The 18,963-nt window shown below is 36.3% G+C and overlaps 1 protein-coding gene across 5 annotated transcripts in view; it reads right to left on the bottom strand.

Moving 5' to 3' along the window:
- cdk19 (cyclin dependent kinase 19) overlaps positions 1-18,855 on the bottom strand; it is a 43,793-nt gene extending 24,938 nt beyond the window's left edge. The window contains exons 1-4 of one of the 5 annotated variants that reach the window (XM_056764112.1): positions 18,814-18,855; positions 11,811-11,886; positions 2,707-2,817; positions 2,282-2,422 (exon numbers count right to left, since the gene is read on the bottom strand). In XM_056764112.1, the coding sequence (XP_056620090.1) occupies positions 2,282-2,422; positions 2,707-2,817; positions 11,811-11,834 (276 nt within the window). In that variant the 5' untranslated portion in view covers positions 11,835-11,886; positions 18,814-18,855. Of the gene's footprint in view, positions 1-2,281; positions 2,423-2,706; positions 2,818-11,810; positions 11,887-18,593 lie in introns of all 5 variants that reach the window. The other 4 variants (XM_056764108.1, XM_056764109.1, XM_056764110.1 and 1 more) reach the window with 4 other exon arrangements.
- Between the last annotated feature and the right edge of the window lie 108 nt (positions 18,856-18,963).

Genomic DNA, 18,963 nt, shown 5'->3' with positions numbered 1-18,963 from the left:
GCTAGAATGCTATGCTGCGATTTTGTTTAAGATTCTCATTCCACGCAACATATACAAAGACTGTGTAGGTTCTGTACCCCTGTTAGGTCTATTTGTACCCCAGATGGCCAGTCCGCCCCTGGACACGGATGCGTAAAGTCAAGTATGCCCGGGCCTTAAGCGTCTGTCCTTGAACAGATTTCGGGGAGTCAGGTTTAGTTAAACAGCTCTCTCTCACGGCATTTTCACTGAAAACATTTTGTTTTGGGCAAATGATTTTGTATTCCTTAACTTGATAATGGTGATCTAAAATCATGCTGTTGGGTCGTTCGATCCCCTGCCTAGCTACGGGCCTATATTGTCCAACTGCAACAAAGTAATAACACTCAGCACTTTAAGAAGTAAAGAGAATTGTCCCGCAGATGCTATCTGAAGAACGCTGGTGAAGGATCATTTAGACTGGGCTTGTAATAAACCATCCGCAACCCTCAAGGTGTTTATTTTAATGATAATAACCAGATGTGAGTACATTGACAGGCTTCCCACACGGCTATGAAGCAATTAATAAATAATGAACATGAAATATTGATTTGAGTTTCAATAATGTTCTCCTGTGAGAAGAAAAAAAAAGAGCGTAAAGTGAGAGAAGCGAAAATAGCACAGCTGCCCAGAACACAGCCATTCAATAGACCGTCATTACAAAGCAGAGCGTGAGATTGATCCACACACATCAGTCATTGACGGGATTACATAAGAGTCAAGAGATTTTCCACTGGAGTTCACGACGATCCCTGTTTGTGTTTAGACACCATTAAGAACTCCCGTACTTCACATTCAGAGCTTAATCCTAAATGACTAAATGTAAATAGCAAATGACTAAATGTAAATGTAATCCCAATGAGCGGCTTCATTACAGCAATATCACTGCATAAACATTTGACTTTCTCTTACTTTGACTGTAAAATGCTTTCTTACGTAAGAAGATTTGAGTAAATGAATGAAATATGTGACCGATGATTTGAATGAAGCAAACCGGTTCTCTTGTGTGTATGCCGTGTAACCACAGCCCAAAAAACACACACAAACAATTATGATCCTGAACTCTGAAACACCACGGAACTTGAGAAATTATAATTAATGTGAAACCAACTCAGATAGCACAGGTACATCTGTAAAATGTCTGCTCAAGATCTGGAAAACATCTGTTGTGTAAACACATCTGCTAAACATCTTAGTAAAAGCTGTTGTACATCCATTCTAAATCATACACGTCTTACAGACATCTACTAGAGGTATATGACATCTGACAGCAGACGTCTCAGAGATGTAGGGCAGATGAGCAGACGGTATCCCCACATGTCTTGCAGATGAAAATACAGACATCAAACAGATGTCTGCCAGATATAAGTGTGCTATCAGAGAAGTACTTAATATGTTCCTTGATAAAAATAAAAACAAAGTGTGGTGTCACGCCTTGAGTCAAATTATTAATGATCATAGATGTGTAATGTGATCATCTGTGTAAACAACAATAACAAATGACTTTTACACTATCGAGATATTTAAGATCTGTACAGCCCTGCAGTCCACACACCTGTTACAGCTTTCACAGCCGGTTCTTTTGAAAACCTCAGTACTTATTGTTTTGATTTGTTGATGTTTGATCTGTTGCTGCACCTATTAAATATTTAGAAATCAGCACCTCCATAACATTTCACTGTAAGTGCAAGTAAATACTGAGGCTTTCTTATTTAACACCTTTCTGTAATAAAAATATTTAGTTTTCTATAGATCATATTTAGACTAAATCTGCAATTCGTAACTTTTGCCTCTCTATCACCATCTTGTCACTGTACTTTTGGATTTACGAAATACAGTCATGTGATAGGAGGAGGCGTGGCTTTGGATGGCGAATCGCATAGAGGTCGGGATTATAATTTCTGTGCTAGCAGGCTACAGTTAGCGCCTTACAAATCAACCACTCCAACTATAAATCGTAACTTTTTTTACATTTCGATTCAGTTTCAAACGTTCTCTTTAACCAAAAAAACGTATGGATTGAAGCTTTAAATATTGCCGTTATAATACAGCATTTTAAACAGCACAATTACTTTAGGCCCTCCTGCCTAAAATGAATGAGTTTTACATGTGACAATTTGAATTTAAAACTGGCAATCTTACGGGGCATTCTGATGCTTTCTATATGGTAATATCCAAAACTCTGACTGCCCCCCCAATGTTCACTTGGGGGCACGAGAGCTCTCGCAATGTGCCAGTTTAATCCGGTTCAGTCTGTACTCACCAGGTCTCTGTGCAGAACCCAGTTGGCATGCAGGTAATGGATCCCGTCTAAGATCTGGTAGAGTAATGACTTCACCATTCCCCGCAGCAGCTGCATGGGCTTCTTGTTGGCCTTCGACGCCCGATGAAACTTTATGATGTGCTGGAACACAACACACAACAGGAACATGCGAGTGTTTGCATGTGTGTCTGTTGGAATTTTCCAACCCATGCTCTTTGGGTCAAGAACAGACTTTTTCTAGATCAATCATTTAAACCAATGGTTGGATTTGTCCCAAACATGGGGTGAAACAACAAACACCGAATCATTTGCAATAATAGATGAGTAGACTACAGGAAATGTTATAAAGACATTAACCTACATATTCTGACCATACTGGTCAAAGCTGGTCTCTGCAGCAGGGTTGTGTGTGTGTGTTTACGTACCCATAGATCATGCTCGGCATAGTCGAACAGAAGCCAAACTTTGCGGTCGCTGTGAGACAAAAATACTTTTTGCAAGGCGATGACATTCGGATGCTTCAGTTCTCTTAGTAACTATAAAACACACACACACAGAGACAGAGATGTGTATTATTCTCTACTGTCACACTTTTTGCAAACAAAAAGCATTTACAATTCAAAAATGTCATTCATGCTGACAAACTCTGATTCCAGAATTGCACCATTTGAGGTCTGAAAAACGAAAAAAAAATCTGTCTGTTTCTCCAGTTTCCACAAATACATACTGAATATTTGGTGAATATATAAAACGTAATGCACTCGATGCACTTCTGCCAGTGCATGTCATTCCAATGAAGGACAAAACATATTAAAAACCTCCACGTGAGCTTGATTTTGGTCAAATGTTAAAAATATAGTGATGCATGGAAGTGTCTGAAAGCCACATTGTCAACACTATCAACACATTTATCAATCTAACGTAGAAACGAGCTCAGATATGTGAGCAGAAACCTTCTTACGACAGGGTTCATGTGTGATTCATCAAACATTAGTATGCCTCCAATCTCATCGTGCGAATGATCGTACCTTGATAAATGCGGCGGGTGAAATCTGTCGTAATTTACATATCACGCCCCTATAAATTCAGGGTGTAGACACCTCAGCTCGAGATTTTGCGACATGGAGAAACGTAATCCAGCCAAAAGAGGAACTTTTCCGACTAAGAAATTAAAGTTCAACCTTGAAAAGCGTAATCAAAAAAAAAAAACATTTTGGTAAGAGATCGCTGTGGTCAACAAGTTGGTGTAGTAAAACGAACTCCAGCTGAGCTTTGTATTTTTTATTGGATATTTATGTTTTGTAAATATGGCTGCAGATATATTATTTATTATTAGTGTTTCACTATTATTTTTACACTGAAAGTATTGTTGTTGCTTTAAATTACCTATTTCAATATAAACTGTCAATATTAATCTGTCTCTTATCTTGAAAAACTTTGTTTAAATTACATTAATTTGTTATTGTAAAAACTAATGTAGATATAAATTACTGATAATTTTTACTGCGCAATTATAGAATAATGTTTATATGTAAATGCTTTTATACAGTTCCCTTCATTTTAGGTGAAGAGAAAATGGTCTGTGGCGGAGGATACAGATGCATGTTTCTAATGTTGTGTTCCCACCGAACGCGAATTAAGCGTTAAGCGCGAGTGATTTACATGTTTAGTCAATGCAAAGACGCGATAGGACATCCAAAGACCTGATTCGCACGAAATGAACGTTTCATTTGAAAAATGTGAACTTTGTCGAAAATTCGCACCACATTAACCAATCAGGAGCTTGCTTTAGTTGTGATGTGATTTTGACGTAGCGAGAGGAGGCAGAAATCCCAAACAACAATGGACGACAAAATCATCGTTGCTGTAAGTGTATCCCTGGAGCTGTACGATACATCTTCTTACTTTTATGGAAACAGGAATAAAAAGGATCTCGCTTGGACGAAAGTGAGTGAGGAGGTCAGACAATCTGTAAAATAAAAAAAAAACGATCTTTACACAATTTGAGCTATATATATATATATATATATACGAGACTCGAGCCAACTAAATATATACAACTAAAGCAACTAAAGCAAACTGAAGTAAAACATTGTAAATTCTAATTTATGTTTTTTTTTTTAGTTTTCGGACTACAAAGGACCTGTTATGTACACAGTACAAAGGTCATTGGTTTGATTCTCAATGAAATACATAATAAATGATACATAAATAAAGTCAAGTCTGCTATTAAATAGGCATTTGCAGTAATCCTAACCTAACCCATTTTGGACAATTTCGCGTCGGGGACTGAATTCTATTCATGACACTGTAGATTAACAGACGTATGAACAGAAAGAGAAAGCGCTGTTGTTGTTTTTTTTAACAAGAGGCTGAATAACCTGTTTCATTATTAGCCTGTGCAAATAAAGCCACTCCTAAAAACCTTAATAACAGGGTTCAGTCATTTCAGACACTACAACCTCGGTCATTGTCTTTCATTGTATGTGATATTCATCTTTCCATTACACTCCCTTTTCTTCTCATCCTTAGAATTAAGGGTTACGTACAGTAGCACAATCCTGCATTCATCTGTATGCCAGCAAATATTTGTGTTCTGAAAGATTTTCTCTGTCATTTACACAAACACACACATATTTATGAGCTGCTAACACAAACATTCCTATTGCTACTGGTTAAAGATAAGGTTAAGGATTTAAACAAAATAAAAGAAGATATTATATTAAAATGATTGAACTAAATAAAACAGCATGAACTTTGTGTCTTGTTTTTAGACGGTAAGAAATGTTTTGCTTCTTTGTGCTTCAAATGGTTTGCATTTGTTACATTTAGGGCTGCCAAACGATTAATCGTGATTAATCGCGTCCAGAATAAAAGTCATTGTTAACATGCCTGTGTACTGTGCATATTTAATTTGTATTAATAGAAACATAGACATACATGTTTTTATTTAAGAAAATATAAAATATAAAAATAAACATTTATATATAATTACAATTATTGGTAAATTTAAATAAATACATGTCAATATTTCTAAATATTAAATACAAAATGAATATGCACAGTGCACAGACACTCATAATGTAATAAAACTTTTATTCTGGATGCGATAAATTGCGATTAATCACTTGTCAGCCCTACTTCGAAATGAGATAATAAAATATTTCAAATCAATATTTAGTTTAAATCGCAATTCCCATTCAAATCGTAATTAAATCAATGTGGATATCACGATTGTGAAATCGCAAAGTCTGCGATTATGTTTTATGCACAACTTTTTTGTGAAGCATGGCTCTGTGATCTGTGGGTAATGCTGCTCCATATCTAAGCACTGCGCGTTTTATTTGCTTAAAACATGCATTTAAAAAAGCAACATCTGTCAAACATCATCCTTATAAATATACTTTATTATCATGAAAATAACTGAGGAGGCTTGAAACAGTGATAGAAAGATGCCAGATGTAGATAGGAAGACAGCATTTCCTGGTTATATTTGTGGTACTTCTTCAATGGAGCACTGGAGTTTCTGTGCGAGAGCGCCCTCTGGCTTTCGGGTGCAGCTGCAATTAACAGTATTTCAATGACAAACTGCGCATAAAACACTGCAGCCAATCGCCAAATCGCATGCGGTTTGTTTTCCATTAATCGCGAAACCCTAAACTTAAAGTGGGATTCACACAGGGCGTCAACGCTTCTCATTTACTTTGCATGGGGGACGTCATGCATTGCCGAACTGAAATGTGGGTCGGTGAGCGTCGATTCACGAGGCAAGAAGTTAAACATTTCTCAACTTTTCAAACGGCAGTGAGGAGTCAGCAAATCAGACCACCCTGTGCAAATAACCTACTGCAGGGGCTAGTCAATTGAGTTCATGCAAGACCGGAGAACAATTTGATCGGCTGTTGTCATTATGACGACTGCGTCGGCCACGCTTCAGACACGTCCTCCATTAAGCGTTGACGATGAAGCCCCATGTGAATCCAGCGTAACTCTCCAAACTTATATAAATTTGGAGGAGTTGGATCGGGATCCAACCTTGTCCCCTGGATCTTATGTTCAGCAGTGAAGACCCACATATTTTTATTATGAAGAGAGAGCTTTCATTAAATATTGTATCATTAAAGTTAATTTTTCTAAATAAGAATACATAATTAAAGATAAAATAATACGCATAATAATGTGAAATATCTTTAAAAATGTCTCCCGCAGATCAATGAGATCAAATTTGAGAGCTAATAGTAACTTTTTATTTAAGTCTCATTTGCGTCTCAGATATTTCTCCTGAGAAGAGATTCAGAAATGTGACAAATGTGTCTGTCATTAGAGTTTGAGAAGAGATGTAAACAATGTGTCAAAATGAGCTCAGATTTGTCAAGTCTGTAATCAAAAGTCAATATTATTGAAGATCTCAATAACAACGCAAACATTTCTCATCAAATTGACTCAAATCCAAATCTACATTCATTTACATCTCCATACTCTGCATGTGTTTCAACAATCACATTATCATTTGTTTTTCTTTTTATTTCTCCTAAACAAGTTTAGAAGATAAAAGACTATGTTGATCCTTAAATTAAACTCCAGTGAGAACTCCATCAAATCTCAAACTATGTAAGAGCAACATCTGAGCAGTAACATTTTCCTCCGGGACAGTAATGTGCCGTGATGCTCATGAGCGTTGCCCCGGGCAGCACATAAAACTGAATGAAGCAGATCATCAGAGTGAATGTGATGCACCTGCGCTCTCCTCTAGAGGACCAGAGCCCTGTATCTGCCATCAGAAGAGAGATGAGACCTTCACTTACTCCCTCGGCCGTATTGTGTCTAAATAAAGATGACTCCAGGGAAATCTAACACAGCATGTCCGTTTCAGATTCTTTCTTTTCAAATTAAAGGCAAACGAGGAGAGACACACATTCATCTGCACAGTCGGCCATATTATCTCCAGACAATTTCCCTGTCCGGCCTTTGACATAATAATATCATTACATGTTATATTTCAAGGGCATATTTCTTGTTACTGAGTTGTCATATTAAGATGTTTAACTGAAGAATTGGCTCCAGTTTCGATCACTGTCCTGCAGTACATATTTCATGCTAAAAAAACAAAATATGAATTCAATATACTTATTAACCACCCTGAATGTACTTGAATTAAAGGGCTAACAAATGCTTGCCACTTTAAGGAACCAATAGAATGACAAAGTTTAATCACAAGCTCTTTTAACTACTTCTCATTGGTTAAATATTTGCAAACCTAAACGCCATTCACAGACCGCTGATCCCAGAAAATTGCCGAAAAATTGCCAGAGTGCCTTCTGTGAATACGCAAATGCATCCCGGATTGATCCGGAAAGTGATTCTGGAAAGATAATCTAGTAACATTAAAGGCATCAGTCGTGATGACACACAAATATAATAAATCGAAAATAATTTGGCTATGAAAACAAATATAGTTAACCGATAAAAATGTTTTGTTTGTAAATCAAAAACAAAAAAATAGGCCTACTATTTGTCTTAAGATAAATCATGGATGAATGCAAGAGTCCTTATCACCAAACGTAAGGTCAGATGCGAGAATATCTTTGTCTGCTTCTATACACAGTTTAAACTTGAAATTACTTTGATCAAAACAATTAACTCGAAAATACTCAGCGCTTCAATAAAATTGATCGCTTTCCAACCTTTAAACAGGCTGTGTGCACCTGACGTGCTGCGTTGCGGAGAATTCCGTGTGTTTCTGTGCAGACACTAGCCGGGATTCCTTCCAAAGTTGCGAATTTATGCGCAATATTGGAATATCGCATAAAAACATTTGCGAAAAAGCACTGCTTCCATCCAACTAGTGAACCGTCACTTTCCTAATAAACTGCCACTAAATATCAGTAAAAAAGAAATAGAAGCCACTGAATATAATCATTTTCATGTATAATAATACTTGCGCAAGCAAACGATTATGAAACACAAAAAAATGCTGTTTGTGAAACAAAGTCGTGATTACAGAAATACTTGACGACTTTGCTCAGGCATTAAAGAATGACAATAATAACATTTCTGATGCTGTGTAACAAGATCACCACTCTGGAAGTCAGGTTGTGCTGTCTCACAGTGACAGTTTAGTGATTTTAAATCACGATTATCAATATTATCGCGTTCTATTGACATATTCTTGAAAGTAAACAAAATTTAATATTGTGTTTACCTGTAAATGTAATTTTGTTTGATTAACATCAAATAAATAATATGAATATTAGTCATGGCACGTTAGGGACATGAGGTAAAGTTTCCTAGTTCAGATTATACAACCTTAAGTGAGTAAATCAGATCTGCATATAAACGCAACACAATTCAGAAACCAGGTGTACTTCGGACCAAGGAGAAAGCCGCATGACATCTGCGCTCATAACAGTTCTAAACTCATCATTTAATGATAAATAACTAGAAATGATGGGTCTGTACAAACAAATATAAAGTCAAAGTGTGTCAGTATATCTAAATTTCCACAAATGTGCAGTAATACTAACGGTTGGACGTATTATCACGGTAAACCATTAAACCGTTCATTGTTACATCCCTACATGTTACGTTACTTTTTGGAGGAATTTATTCGGCAAATCCGTTTCCATCTCCAGTTATTCGCATCAACCCTTTTTAGGAAAAAATGGAAAACCACCTCGAGCGAACGTAAATTCTTTTTTGCGATTTGAGTTTTTTTTATTGGAAATTTATGTATGGTCTTTATAGCATTATGTGCAATATGCTTTAGACTCTATTAACAGTTTTTTTATTCGATCTGCGTGACCTTATTCCGAAATGGTTACAAAATCTAAATGCTTAAAAAAATTCTCAAATTTTGTTTTAAAAAACAAGAACTTATTTTCAAACTTACATTTTTGTACACCATATTATTAAAAAATTATTATAGCTTGCCTTTTGTATTGCCGTATTACAAATTTTTCACAGCATTCCGTAAATTTTTTTCATAAAGGCCTTTTAAACTGCACAGAAAAAGCCTGAACAACTTGCTTTTATTTGTTTTCACTTGACTTTTTTTGCTTAAACTGACTGGCCTATAGCATTTACCAATACAAATATTTAAAAAAGTTGTTCTAAAATCAAGAATTTGCCTGAAAGCTAAAATTGTTCTAAAATTTGTCATTTGCAAAAGGAAACAATATACTGTATGCTACAGAATAATTATAAAAAAAGAGATTATTTAGGCCTATTTGGCACTAAATTAAGGAAGGCAGTAATAATAACAAATTGCATTTGGCCAGCTAAAAACACCACAGGGAAACTTCTTTCACGGTTATCAACCACATTTTCACAACAACTTTTTAATGCACATAACATTAAATTGCCGTGTATTACGTCACGTGTCTTTATGGGATCTTCACGGGATGTGTGTGAACGCACACAAAGATTTCAGAAATCACTGGCAACATTTTCCTGCATTTTCCAGGATCTCTGTGTGACAGGGGCTCTACAGACAGATGTGAAAAGTAGCCTTATATGAAGAAACAAGATTTATGCCTGAATGTGACAATAGATGCACATGCACAGACATGTGATCTTTGGATAGGATTATGAAAAATGAAAAAACACATGAAGCAACAACACACGCAACATGACGTGACATGCCTTTCATAGGATGGAAAACAACAATTCAGCATAATGTTTACCGTCCATTAGTCATGTGATAACAAAGGGACCAGTGTCATGTGATTTTGGGAGACAACAATTGTGTGACTTTGATGGTAAAATGATCTTACTTAAGACCTTCAAATAAGGCAATGCAGCTTTACTGACAGTCAGTGGCGTATCCAGGGGTATGATTGGCCCCCCAGTGTGCCCCCACCCTCTAAATGCCTGCCAGGCTGTTGAACAAAAAATCATAAATATGATGTACTGTTTTTGTAGACTATAGTGTCAGTTGTTTCTTTGTAGGCAATAATGAGGAAAGAGGGTTCAGTCAGTGGAGGAAGTGGATTGACAGAGTTCTATCCGATAGCTTTCCTTCACACACCCAATTTAAGCGTATAGCATGCTGAGTGTTTGTGGTTTTATTTCAAATAAAAGATGTTGCAGGTAATCATGAAGCTATTGTGACTTTGTAAAACACACCAAACATCACAAACTGAATATGTATCAAAAGTGAAATAAACAACATGATTGGCCCCTGTCTTTAATTGTTGCCCCACTTGTGCCCCCTATGGGAAAATAAAAATCCTAGAATCGCCCCTGCTGACAGCACACTTTCGAAATTAAAAGCTGTTAAAAAATAATACATTCAACTTCTTTGAATCACGTTGCTTGCTTTTGGCAATGCACACTGTTTCACAGCAGGTGAGTAAAACGACTCTGAGCATGAAATTAAACAAAACCCTCCAACGCTTAAAATATATTTTTCTACTTTTCAGATTTCAGTAAGACCAATCTACCTTTTAATGGAACTGACTTGAAGTAGTTATGACCAGTCTTGAAGTAAAAAATTGATTGTTAAGTATGCAACCAGAACAAATGCCCTCCGAAGGCCATCGTAACAGATTTTAATCCTGTCTGTGAAACCACTTCAGGAGGTGGTTTAGAATGAACGAAAATTGGAAGAAAACTGAACAAGTGTAAATGCATCTTGTCGGCGTTTACTCCTCTGAGGAAGTTAGCTGCTTCTTAGCTCAAGCTTGTTGTTTTAAACACAACAATCAGGCTCACAATGAGAAAAATGTTAAACCGACACTCATGCTTTGACACTCCCGTTTCTCCCAACATGAAACTCAACGAAGATGAAAAGATGATAGCATAAATTAAGCTAATTGCATAGATACTGCAAGGGAATTTCGGTGCTTGAAATTAGTTTATAATATTCATAAACATAAAGCTCGTGATTGGTTTTCATCAGCAGACACCACAGGAATGCGTCACTACGGCAAGTAACGTTAGGAGAAAAAAGTGAGACTTGCGTTTTTCCTGTGTTCTTTTAGGCGTGACATGTAAACGGCAGACTGGAGAATGAATTAATACAGAATAATGTTTTTGCATTTTGCGCGGGAATAGAATATTCAATTCAATTCAATTCAAGTTTATTTATATAGCGCTTTTCACAATGTGTATTGTTTCAAAGCAGCTTTACAGGGGCAAACAGGAAAAACAGAGAAGTTAAAAAACAGCACAGTGCATGGTATTTATACAACGAGTAAGATCATTCTAATAAATAATATCTAATTTCTAAATAAATAAATGAATGAATGCAGTCTCTATATGATCCATATCTGTTTAGACCCTCCAAAGTTTAAAAACTAATTGTAGATATGATAGATACCAAGCAAAATAAACCCAAAATATAGCATCAACCTTGCACAGAATGGTAAATATGTATGGTTGCTTGTTGAATATTTTAAATGTTTGTCGTGCCAGCTTTTGTGTTTTAACATGTGCGGAACGACACCAAATGACGTTATTTGGCAACCCAGCGGATGTTACGAGAATAATTCTTTAAAGCAGTGTGTAAAAAAAGGTTTGTGCATCTCACAGCGATTTCCCTGCAGGCAGACATGGAGATCCCAGTGCCTTCTATCTGTTTCAGGGCGTACTCCCTCTCATCTCTCCTGAAAAAAACACAGACACAACATAACTAAAGGAGGAGAAAACATCTCAACTCATTTATTAAAACATTACTGTACCCTTGCTAGATCATTATTAATAAACACCTTACGCTCTTTTTGTATGCATATTAGTTTTATGTCATTATTCAATTATTATGGATATTTATTGTTGATTTTAATATTATCAATATGAATAAATCATTAAGTTTCAAATAAAGTATCAACACAGTTTGGTTGATCCCAGGTGAAAAACGGTGCAGTAAAATACACTTTAATTACATACACTTGGTAGACCTCCATGTGTACTTCAAGTGCTCTATTTTCACACATTACGTTTGTACTTTTTATACTAAAAATATTTGATTCTTATAAAGTATAATACTTTTTACGGTGTCTCAAAGGAGTACAGTTGAGAACGTTTAGATCTTTTCATGCTTATCTTAAAACTTAAGGCATTATGTAAATTAAAGGTCCAGTGTATGAAATTTAGCATCATCTGGTGGTGAGGTTTCGAATTGCAACCAACAGCACTACGGTGGCTGACATGGGACTAAGATGTCGTCATTTTCGTAGGGCTGGACTAATTGGCCTAAAATCTAAATTTGGATTAATTGAACATTTTGTCTCGATTACGATTACTGAACGATTTGTTTTGTTTTTTACCCGCTGTAGTTCACTGACAAGGTTTGTAGTGTAAACATGCCCGACTTAAGGTGCGGTATTTTTTCTAATGAAACCTTTCTTATCTTATGTAATTTTAAATAATCAAATTGAACATTTCGAACAATTCACATCTTTGTCATTTTTTGGGAAACATTTCCTCAGCAACTAAAGACAGGAGAACAAACTAGGGCTGGAATGATTCTTCTAGTAATTTGAATACAAAAAATCACTGAGGCAAATTTTTTGCTTAGAAGCTTCGTTTAATCCATTTAATTTGGACATGTTATGTAAACACAGAAGACGCTGCAGAATAAATTACAGAAAAATATACGAGAGCAAAGGTTTTAATTTCTGCTCTGACAACCGCGAGACACACACAGTGTGAGTGTATGTGTGTGTGTAAGAATGGTGAGAGAACATTGTGCTTGGTACGTTCCTTCTCTTTAAACCGAACTTTGAGGACTTAAGCTAGCAAAGTTTATCCTGTCTGACTAGCATGCATCCCATAATCTTTACAGAAAGTATTATGTCCAAAGGCTGAAAGCGGTCTTTGTGGCTGTTTAAACGCATGCGCGCCTAACAAGGCTGTACAGTGTGCCATATTTGTATTTACCAGTGTAGCATGCATGTGATACAGTTTGGCAGGTGCATTAAACAATGCTAGTTTGTGTGAAGTGCGTTTGTCATTGTGCTTGTATCTGTGTGACGTTGATCAATGGCGCATCGCTATTTTACTACGTTTTAGTCTATTTTACGAGTGAAACTTGTTTTCTGGCTGCATTAAGCTTAATGTGGACTTGTGGACGCTGAATCCTGTTATTTAAACATGCCATCTGGCTGTTCTATGTGCCTGAGTGAATGAACAGCATAGTTTAATGTGCTACGTTACACTGATTCTCAAGAATTTGCTGCGTCTGTGCTGTATGAGCTTCATCTCTAGAGTTGCTCTGAGAGTTTATTTCAAGAACATTGATTTTACTGAGTGAAGCCATCAAATACACACTAAAAATAAGCATGTTTCAAGGACCTGCCAAAATAATACTCCGATTAACTACAGTATTTTTTTGTGGTCAAAATATTTATATTTTAGAGTAAAACATAAAAAACGGAACTTTGAAAACTTAGAACTAATTTAGGTAAACTAAATGCATCATGCATAAGCTGAAGTTAATTCCTTACCTTTTAAATTATTCTTTCTATTTTTATTTACGTTTCTTATCAGGGGTCAAGCCCCGAAGTGGAACTCCTATCTCATTCATCGTGTGAACGTAGAGCTCGTTCATCGTGAGAACGTAGAGCCAAAATGGATTTGATGCTGTATCTTTGTGAAACTTTCACGTATCAACACACAACTTGGTAGGTGGCATCATAAGCCAGGCCTTAAGTAACATACTATGTTTCGGCAAAGCCCCACTTGGTGGTCCAAAGTTTTCAATTTTTCCAATTTTTGCTTCCGAACGGTTTGTTAAAAAATTTGCCTCTTTAGATGCGGGGTGTCATACTAAGTCGAACGATATCAAGTTTTTCTATGCCGGCCATTTGGGCGTCGCCATATTAAATAATGCAGCAAAATGCTGTATTTTACAAACACATTAATGTATCATTATGAAATTGGTTGTGGGTCATCAGTACCATAACCTGAGAGAGCCCATAAAGTTTCGGACCAGCAACACATAGTGGTGAGGAGATAAATGTACAGGCCAATAACTATGTCTTTTGTTGGAGTCATGTCCTTAGATTTCGGAATACATTCCAAGTCCAGCGATACCAATCATGCCAGGTTTCGTCTTACGGTTTGGACTGTAGTGTGATTCGGCGCAGAAAATACGATTACAAATAACTTAACACCTGTAACTATGATCAAGGTGAAACCAAATATTATATAATACAAATATTTTATATTTGTATTATGTTGCATTTCAAATGGAATATGGCAATGGAATATACAAAATGGATATATTTATGTATAAAGGAAACAAATTACTTGTTCATTTTAAGAGACCTGTCTTATTTTTCACAAAATCACAACATTTTGTTGTTAGTGTGAATGCACATAAAAGTAGACAACTTACATTTTCTAATAATGTCGTACACACATATGTACACAAAGAATATTTGAAGTCTCTTTTGCTCTGATAAGAAAAAAGTGAGGTAGTGTCACCCGTCAACATACATGTTAAAGTAATGGAGATGGGAATCAACATGGGAAAATGACTTGGGTCATCGGTTTCGATTACTTTTCGATGAATCGTCCAGCCCTACGTTTTCGCTTCTTTTTTGAGGGAGATTACATATTTTCGTAATGCTGCATTCCATGTTAGTGGACCCGCGGTTTATTTAGACAGAAATAGCTCATTCTAAGGGAAAAAAACATGACAATATTCAATATGCTAGGTCTTTATACACCTCTGAGTATTTTATTGCATTTCTGTCATTAGATCCTCCAAAACATTCCCTTTAAGTACAAAATTAGTGTGTAAAAATAGAGCATTAGATTGCATTTTGTTGCACATTGTTTCCCTCAGGGATGTTATTTAGAATCAATAAACTTAACTTGCAGTTCAAGAAGTTAAATGTGATTAAACATTGACTGAACAGATACAAATCTGAGCTTTTTGTGCCAATGCGCGATTCAGGAAGTTTCATTTACAAACTGTGAAAACATGCGAACAATCCTCCGGCTTTTACAGGGGTCATGTGATGCTATTGTGTTATTTTAATCTTTTCCTCCTGAAGGTCCATTTGTATTAAATTCAGTATTAAATTTTAGTTAATGTCCTTTGCACATTTCTTCTGCTCTCTGAAGTCTGAAGTAAACACTCAGTTTAGCGGCTGCTGCTCCTTTAAGACCTCAGTTTAAACACTCACTGCAGCAGCCGGTTTACTTACATATAAATATTCATGTTACACACACTATTTATCAAACTCCTGAATATTTCAGTTTTTACCCGTACAAAACACTCACAGGCTGAATTATTAAAACCTGACAAGAGTGAAATCAAACAAAACTCCAGCAGAGTTTGCTTTGAATAAAAGTGGTGTTTATACTTAAAAGAAAGTCTTCATTTCTGAAATGTACAGCGTGGTGTTGTTATAATACAATGAGCTCTTATATAAACTGAATGATATTCTGAGTTTCTCAATTCAAGACCCCTTTTAACTGTGCACGCATCAGCACAAATACAAATGCAATGCATCACCTAAAAAAATGAACTTTTCTGTCGCTTTGTGATCTCCAAAACTACAAACAGCCATGGGAAAAATATTAAGAGACCATTTCAAAATGACTTTCAGTTTTTCTGAATTTACATTTCTAGGTTTGTGTTTACGTAAAATTAATTTTGTTTCGTTCTGTGAACTTCTAACAATATTCCCTTTCAAATTTCAAATAAAAATTCATTTCTTAGCAGAAAGTTAAAACCGGAGAAAATAACAGAAATGTAGCCTTGATGTGCCTTTTTTTTATTCAGATTCACTTTCAAGCAACACAACAGTCATATTTCTACATTTACTTTTTAAATGTAGAATTTTTTTGATTTATGTGATAACCTGGATTTGCTCATTTGTCTTGTCATGCTGTCAGTCTTTCACATTGCTGAGGTTTGATTTTGTTGAAATTCAATAGATACTGGACTGGAATGACCACAATACATCTAGAAATGATGATCACATAAACATTTGCAATGCTCATCTTATTTTTCCACGGCTGTAAATACAATATGATACTATATACTGGTATTATGTCATCCAAGAAAATAAAACCAAAACGAATCTCCCAAAATCCACTACAGCACAGGGATCTAATGACATGTACGGTTTCTCCTATAAAACAAATATTCAATAACTACAGGATTGGATAATGTAAGAAAATTAAAACAGCCAAAGCACAAATAACAAAACTTTTTTCCTCTCTCAGTGTCAGCGGGCGTAAGGCGTGCTGTGCGTGTGTTGAGCGTCAGGGGGAATGCAAATGTGCAGAAGTGAGTCATGCAAATCCATCATTCAGAAGTGCTACGCACTAACTCAGATGCAGTGCTTCCCTCAATAACATTATTCAATAAACCTAGTGTACTTGACCCAAATACAGCAAACCTTAACGCATTAAAAATGAAATATGTTCACTCCAGAGGTTGCGCTACATAATCAGTCACTTTCCGTCTATTTTTAACCTCTCACTTTTTCAAGTATGAATAGACTATTATTTCATTCTTCCACGTATTGTTTTACACTACGCTGCACTTTAAAACGCAAATTATTCTCTGCTTACTTGTTGGAACCAGATTTCTGCCGTAGACGTGTGTAAAACATTCGTTCAGATGTGCACAATAAACACTTTAAAGTAAAAGCTTATTTAAATGAGATAACTAAAAACTGAGGTCGATTTTTCCGCTAACAGGAAATCTTCTTATAATTTTGGCACACTAGAGGCTCTAAAAGTTCTCTCAAAGTTTTCTAAAAAAACATTAAAAGAGCGTTTTATTAACAATGTTACTGGAACATTCAGAAATATTTTTTTCTTCAATTGGAACGTTAGCATAACGTTAACAGAACATATTTTTATTAGCTGGATGAACTCACAGCACTAAATTCTAGTGTTATTGTTGTAATCGTTTACTAGATAATGAAACGGAGGTCTTGCACAATAAAAGGAAACCGGTCATACAAACTGATTTCAGCACAGCCTAAGGTGAATACAACTCTATGGCGTTGTGTTACAATAATTCAGCGTTAAAAACTAAATCATCAGTGTAGTACCACACTCTCAAATGCAGTCTTCTTAAAATAAAAACAATTATATGAATACACAAGTTTGTGTCGATTATGTTTCCCTGCAATAAATGTCTCCTTCCATTAGTCAGATATGTTTTGACTCCCGTGTCAATGACCTCTTTTATGATTCACTCAACAGCAATACCACTTTACAGTCTCCAACCACATCCCGCCTTGCATCTATCATTCTAGAAAATCCTGTCACTCAAAAACACTGTTAATTTATATCTAAACATTTATTTGTATTTTACATCCATCAGTATGTTGGTGTGGTATCTTACTGCCTCAGCTGTTGCTCTTGTGGTACACAGATGAAGAACAACAATTTTTTCTGTCAAGGTTTTAATTCAATAACTTGACTAACTACAAGTGATGATAAGCTCTGAAGATATCTTATATGGCTGCAGAAGGCCATGCATGTTCTCAAGGACCCCGGAAACATACCGTCTGTTCTTAAACAATACATTTTGCATACCAAGGTTCTCAAAGTAAGATACGCATGTTGAAAGACTTTAATAAGTCACAGCTACACAAAGATTCAAAAGCCTTACGTGGTGAAAAAGGCTTCATTATGGTTCAGACAAAATATCAAACGGCATCGCAGAGGTCATGGGTTTGATTGCTAAGGAAAACACGCACTAATAAAACCTACCAAAAGCGTAAATGTGACTTCAAGACATTGACAATGAGCTTTAGGTGCCATTGAAACTTTCACAGGGCCACTTTCCAGACCCTTTACACTCTCTCTCTCTCTCTCTCTCTCTCTCTCTATGTTCTTCTTTAATGAAATGAGCCTCAAAGCCCCATAAAACCTTTCGAAACAATCACAAACTTTAAAAAAACAGAAGACACAACTTTTCCGTCAGAACTTCTCTTCAGATATTCTCCTTTTGTTCCTTTTTACATCTTCCACACTGACTCTTCAAACTTGGCACAGTGATACTACGAGTTGATTGTTTGGCATCTGCAAAATGACTTCATGCAATGAAAACACGAACTTCTGCACATGCGTACACACGAACAAACAAGAATACACACGCTTGAGCTCGTGCACATTCAAACATAACAACACGCGCAAATCATGCTTACTAATTTCAGTATGACAGACAACACACACATGGTGGTGGTTTGGGGATGGACCGCGCCAAGTGCGCACATGAAAACAAAAACAAGCCCGCAGGACAGAGCTCATCAAACACATACGATCCCCCGCAAACAGCACAAGTGCACACAGTGAGTGAAACGCGTCGATCAAACGCGTGTCGCGCGTATCTTACCCGTCTTTACGCTTCGCTTTATAAACATGCCCGTATGTGCCGCGACCCACTTTACAACCTTCATATTCAAACAGATCCTCCACTCTCTCCCTCTCGGCGGCGAGCTTCGTTTTGAAGTCGTAGTCCATTTTAACCCATAAATATTTCTTAATTTACAATAAAATAAAATATTAATTATTACATGCATTAATTAAATGATCCGTTCGTTTTATTACCCCACCATTTCCTTGTTTGGGATTTTGGTCAGCTCCGCTTAATGGTCACGTGTACGGTGACGTTTGTTTATTGTGGCGCAAAGCTTTCCGGGAACTGCAGTCCTTAGCTGGTTCAGTCATCGGGCGATGCGTGGCTTGTAAACTACAACGCGCAA

The sequence above is a fragment of the Triplophysa dalaica genome, chromosome 13 (genome assembly GCF_015846415.1).
Source record: "Triplophysa dalaica isolate WHDGS20190420 chromosome 13, ASM1584641v1, whole genome shotgun sequence".
Lineage (NCBI taxonomy): Eukaryota > Metazoa > Chordata > Actinopteri > Cypriniformes > Nemacheilidae > Triplophysa > Triplophysa dalaica.
Note: the sequence above shows the minus strand (reverse complement) of the source record. Positions and strands in the feature narration are given on the sequence as shown.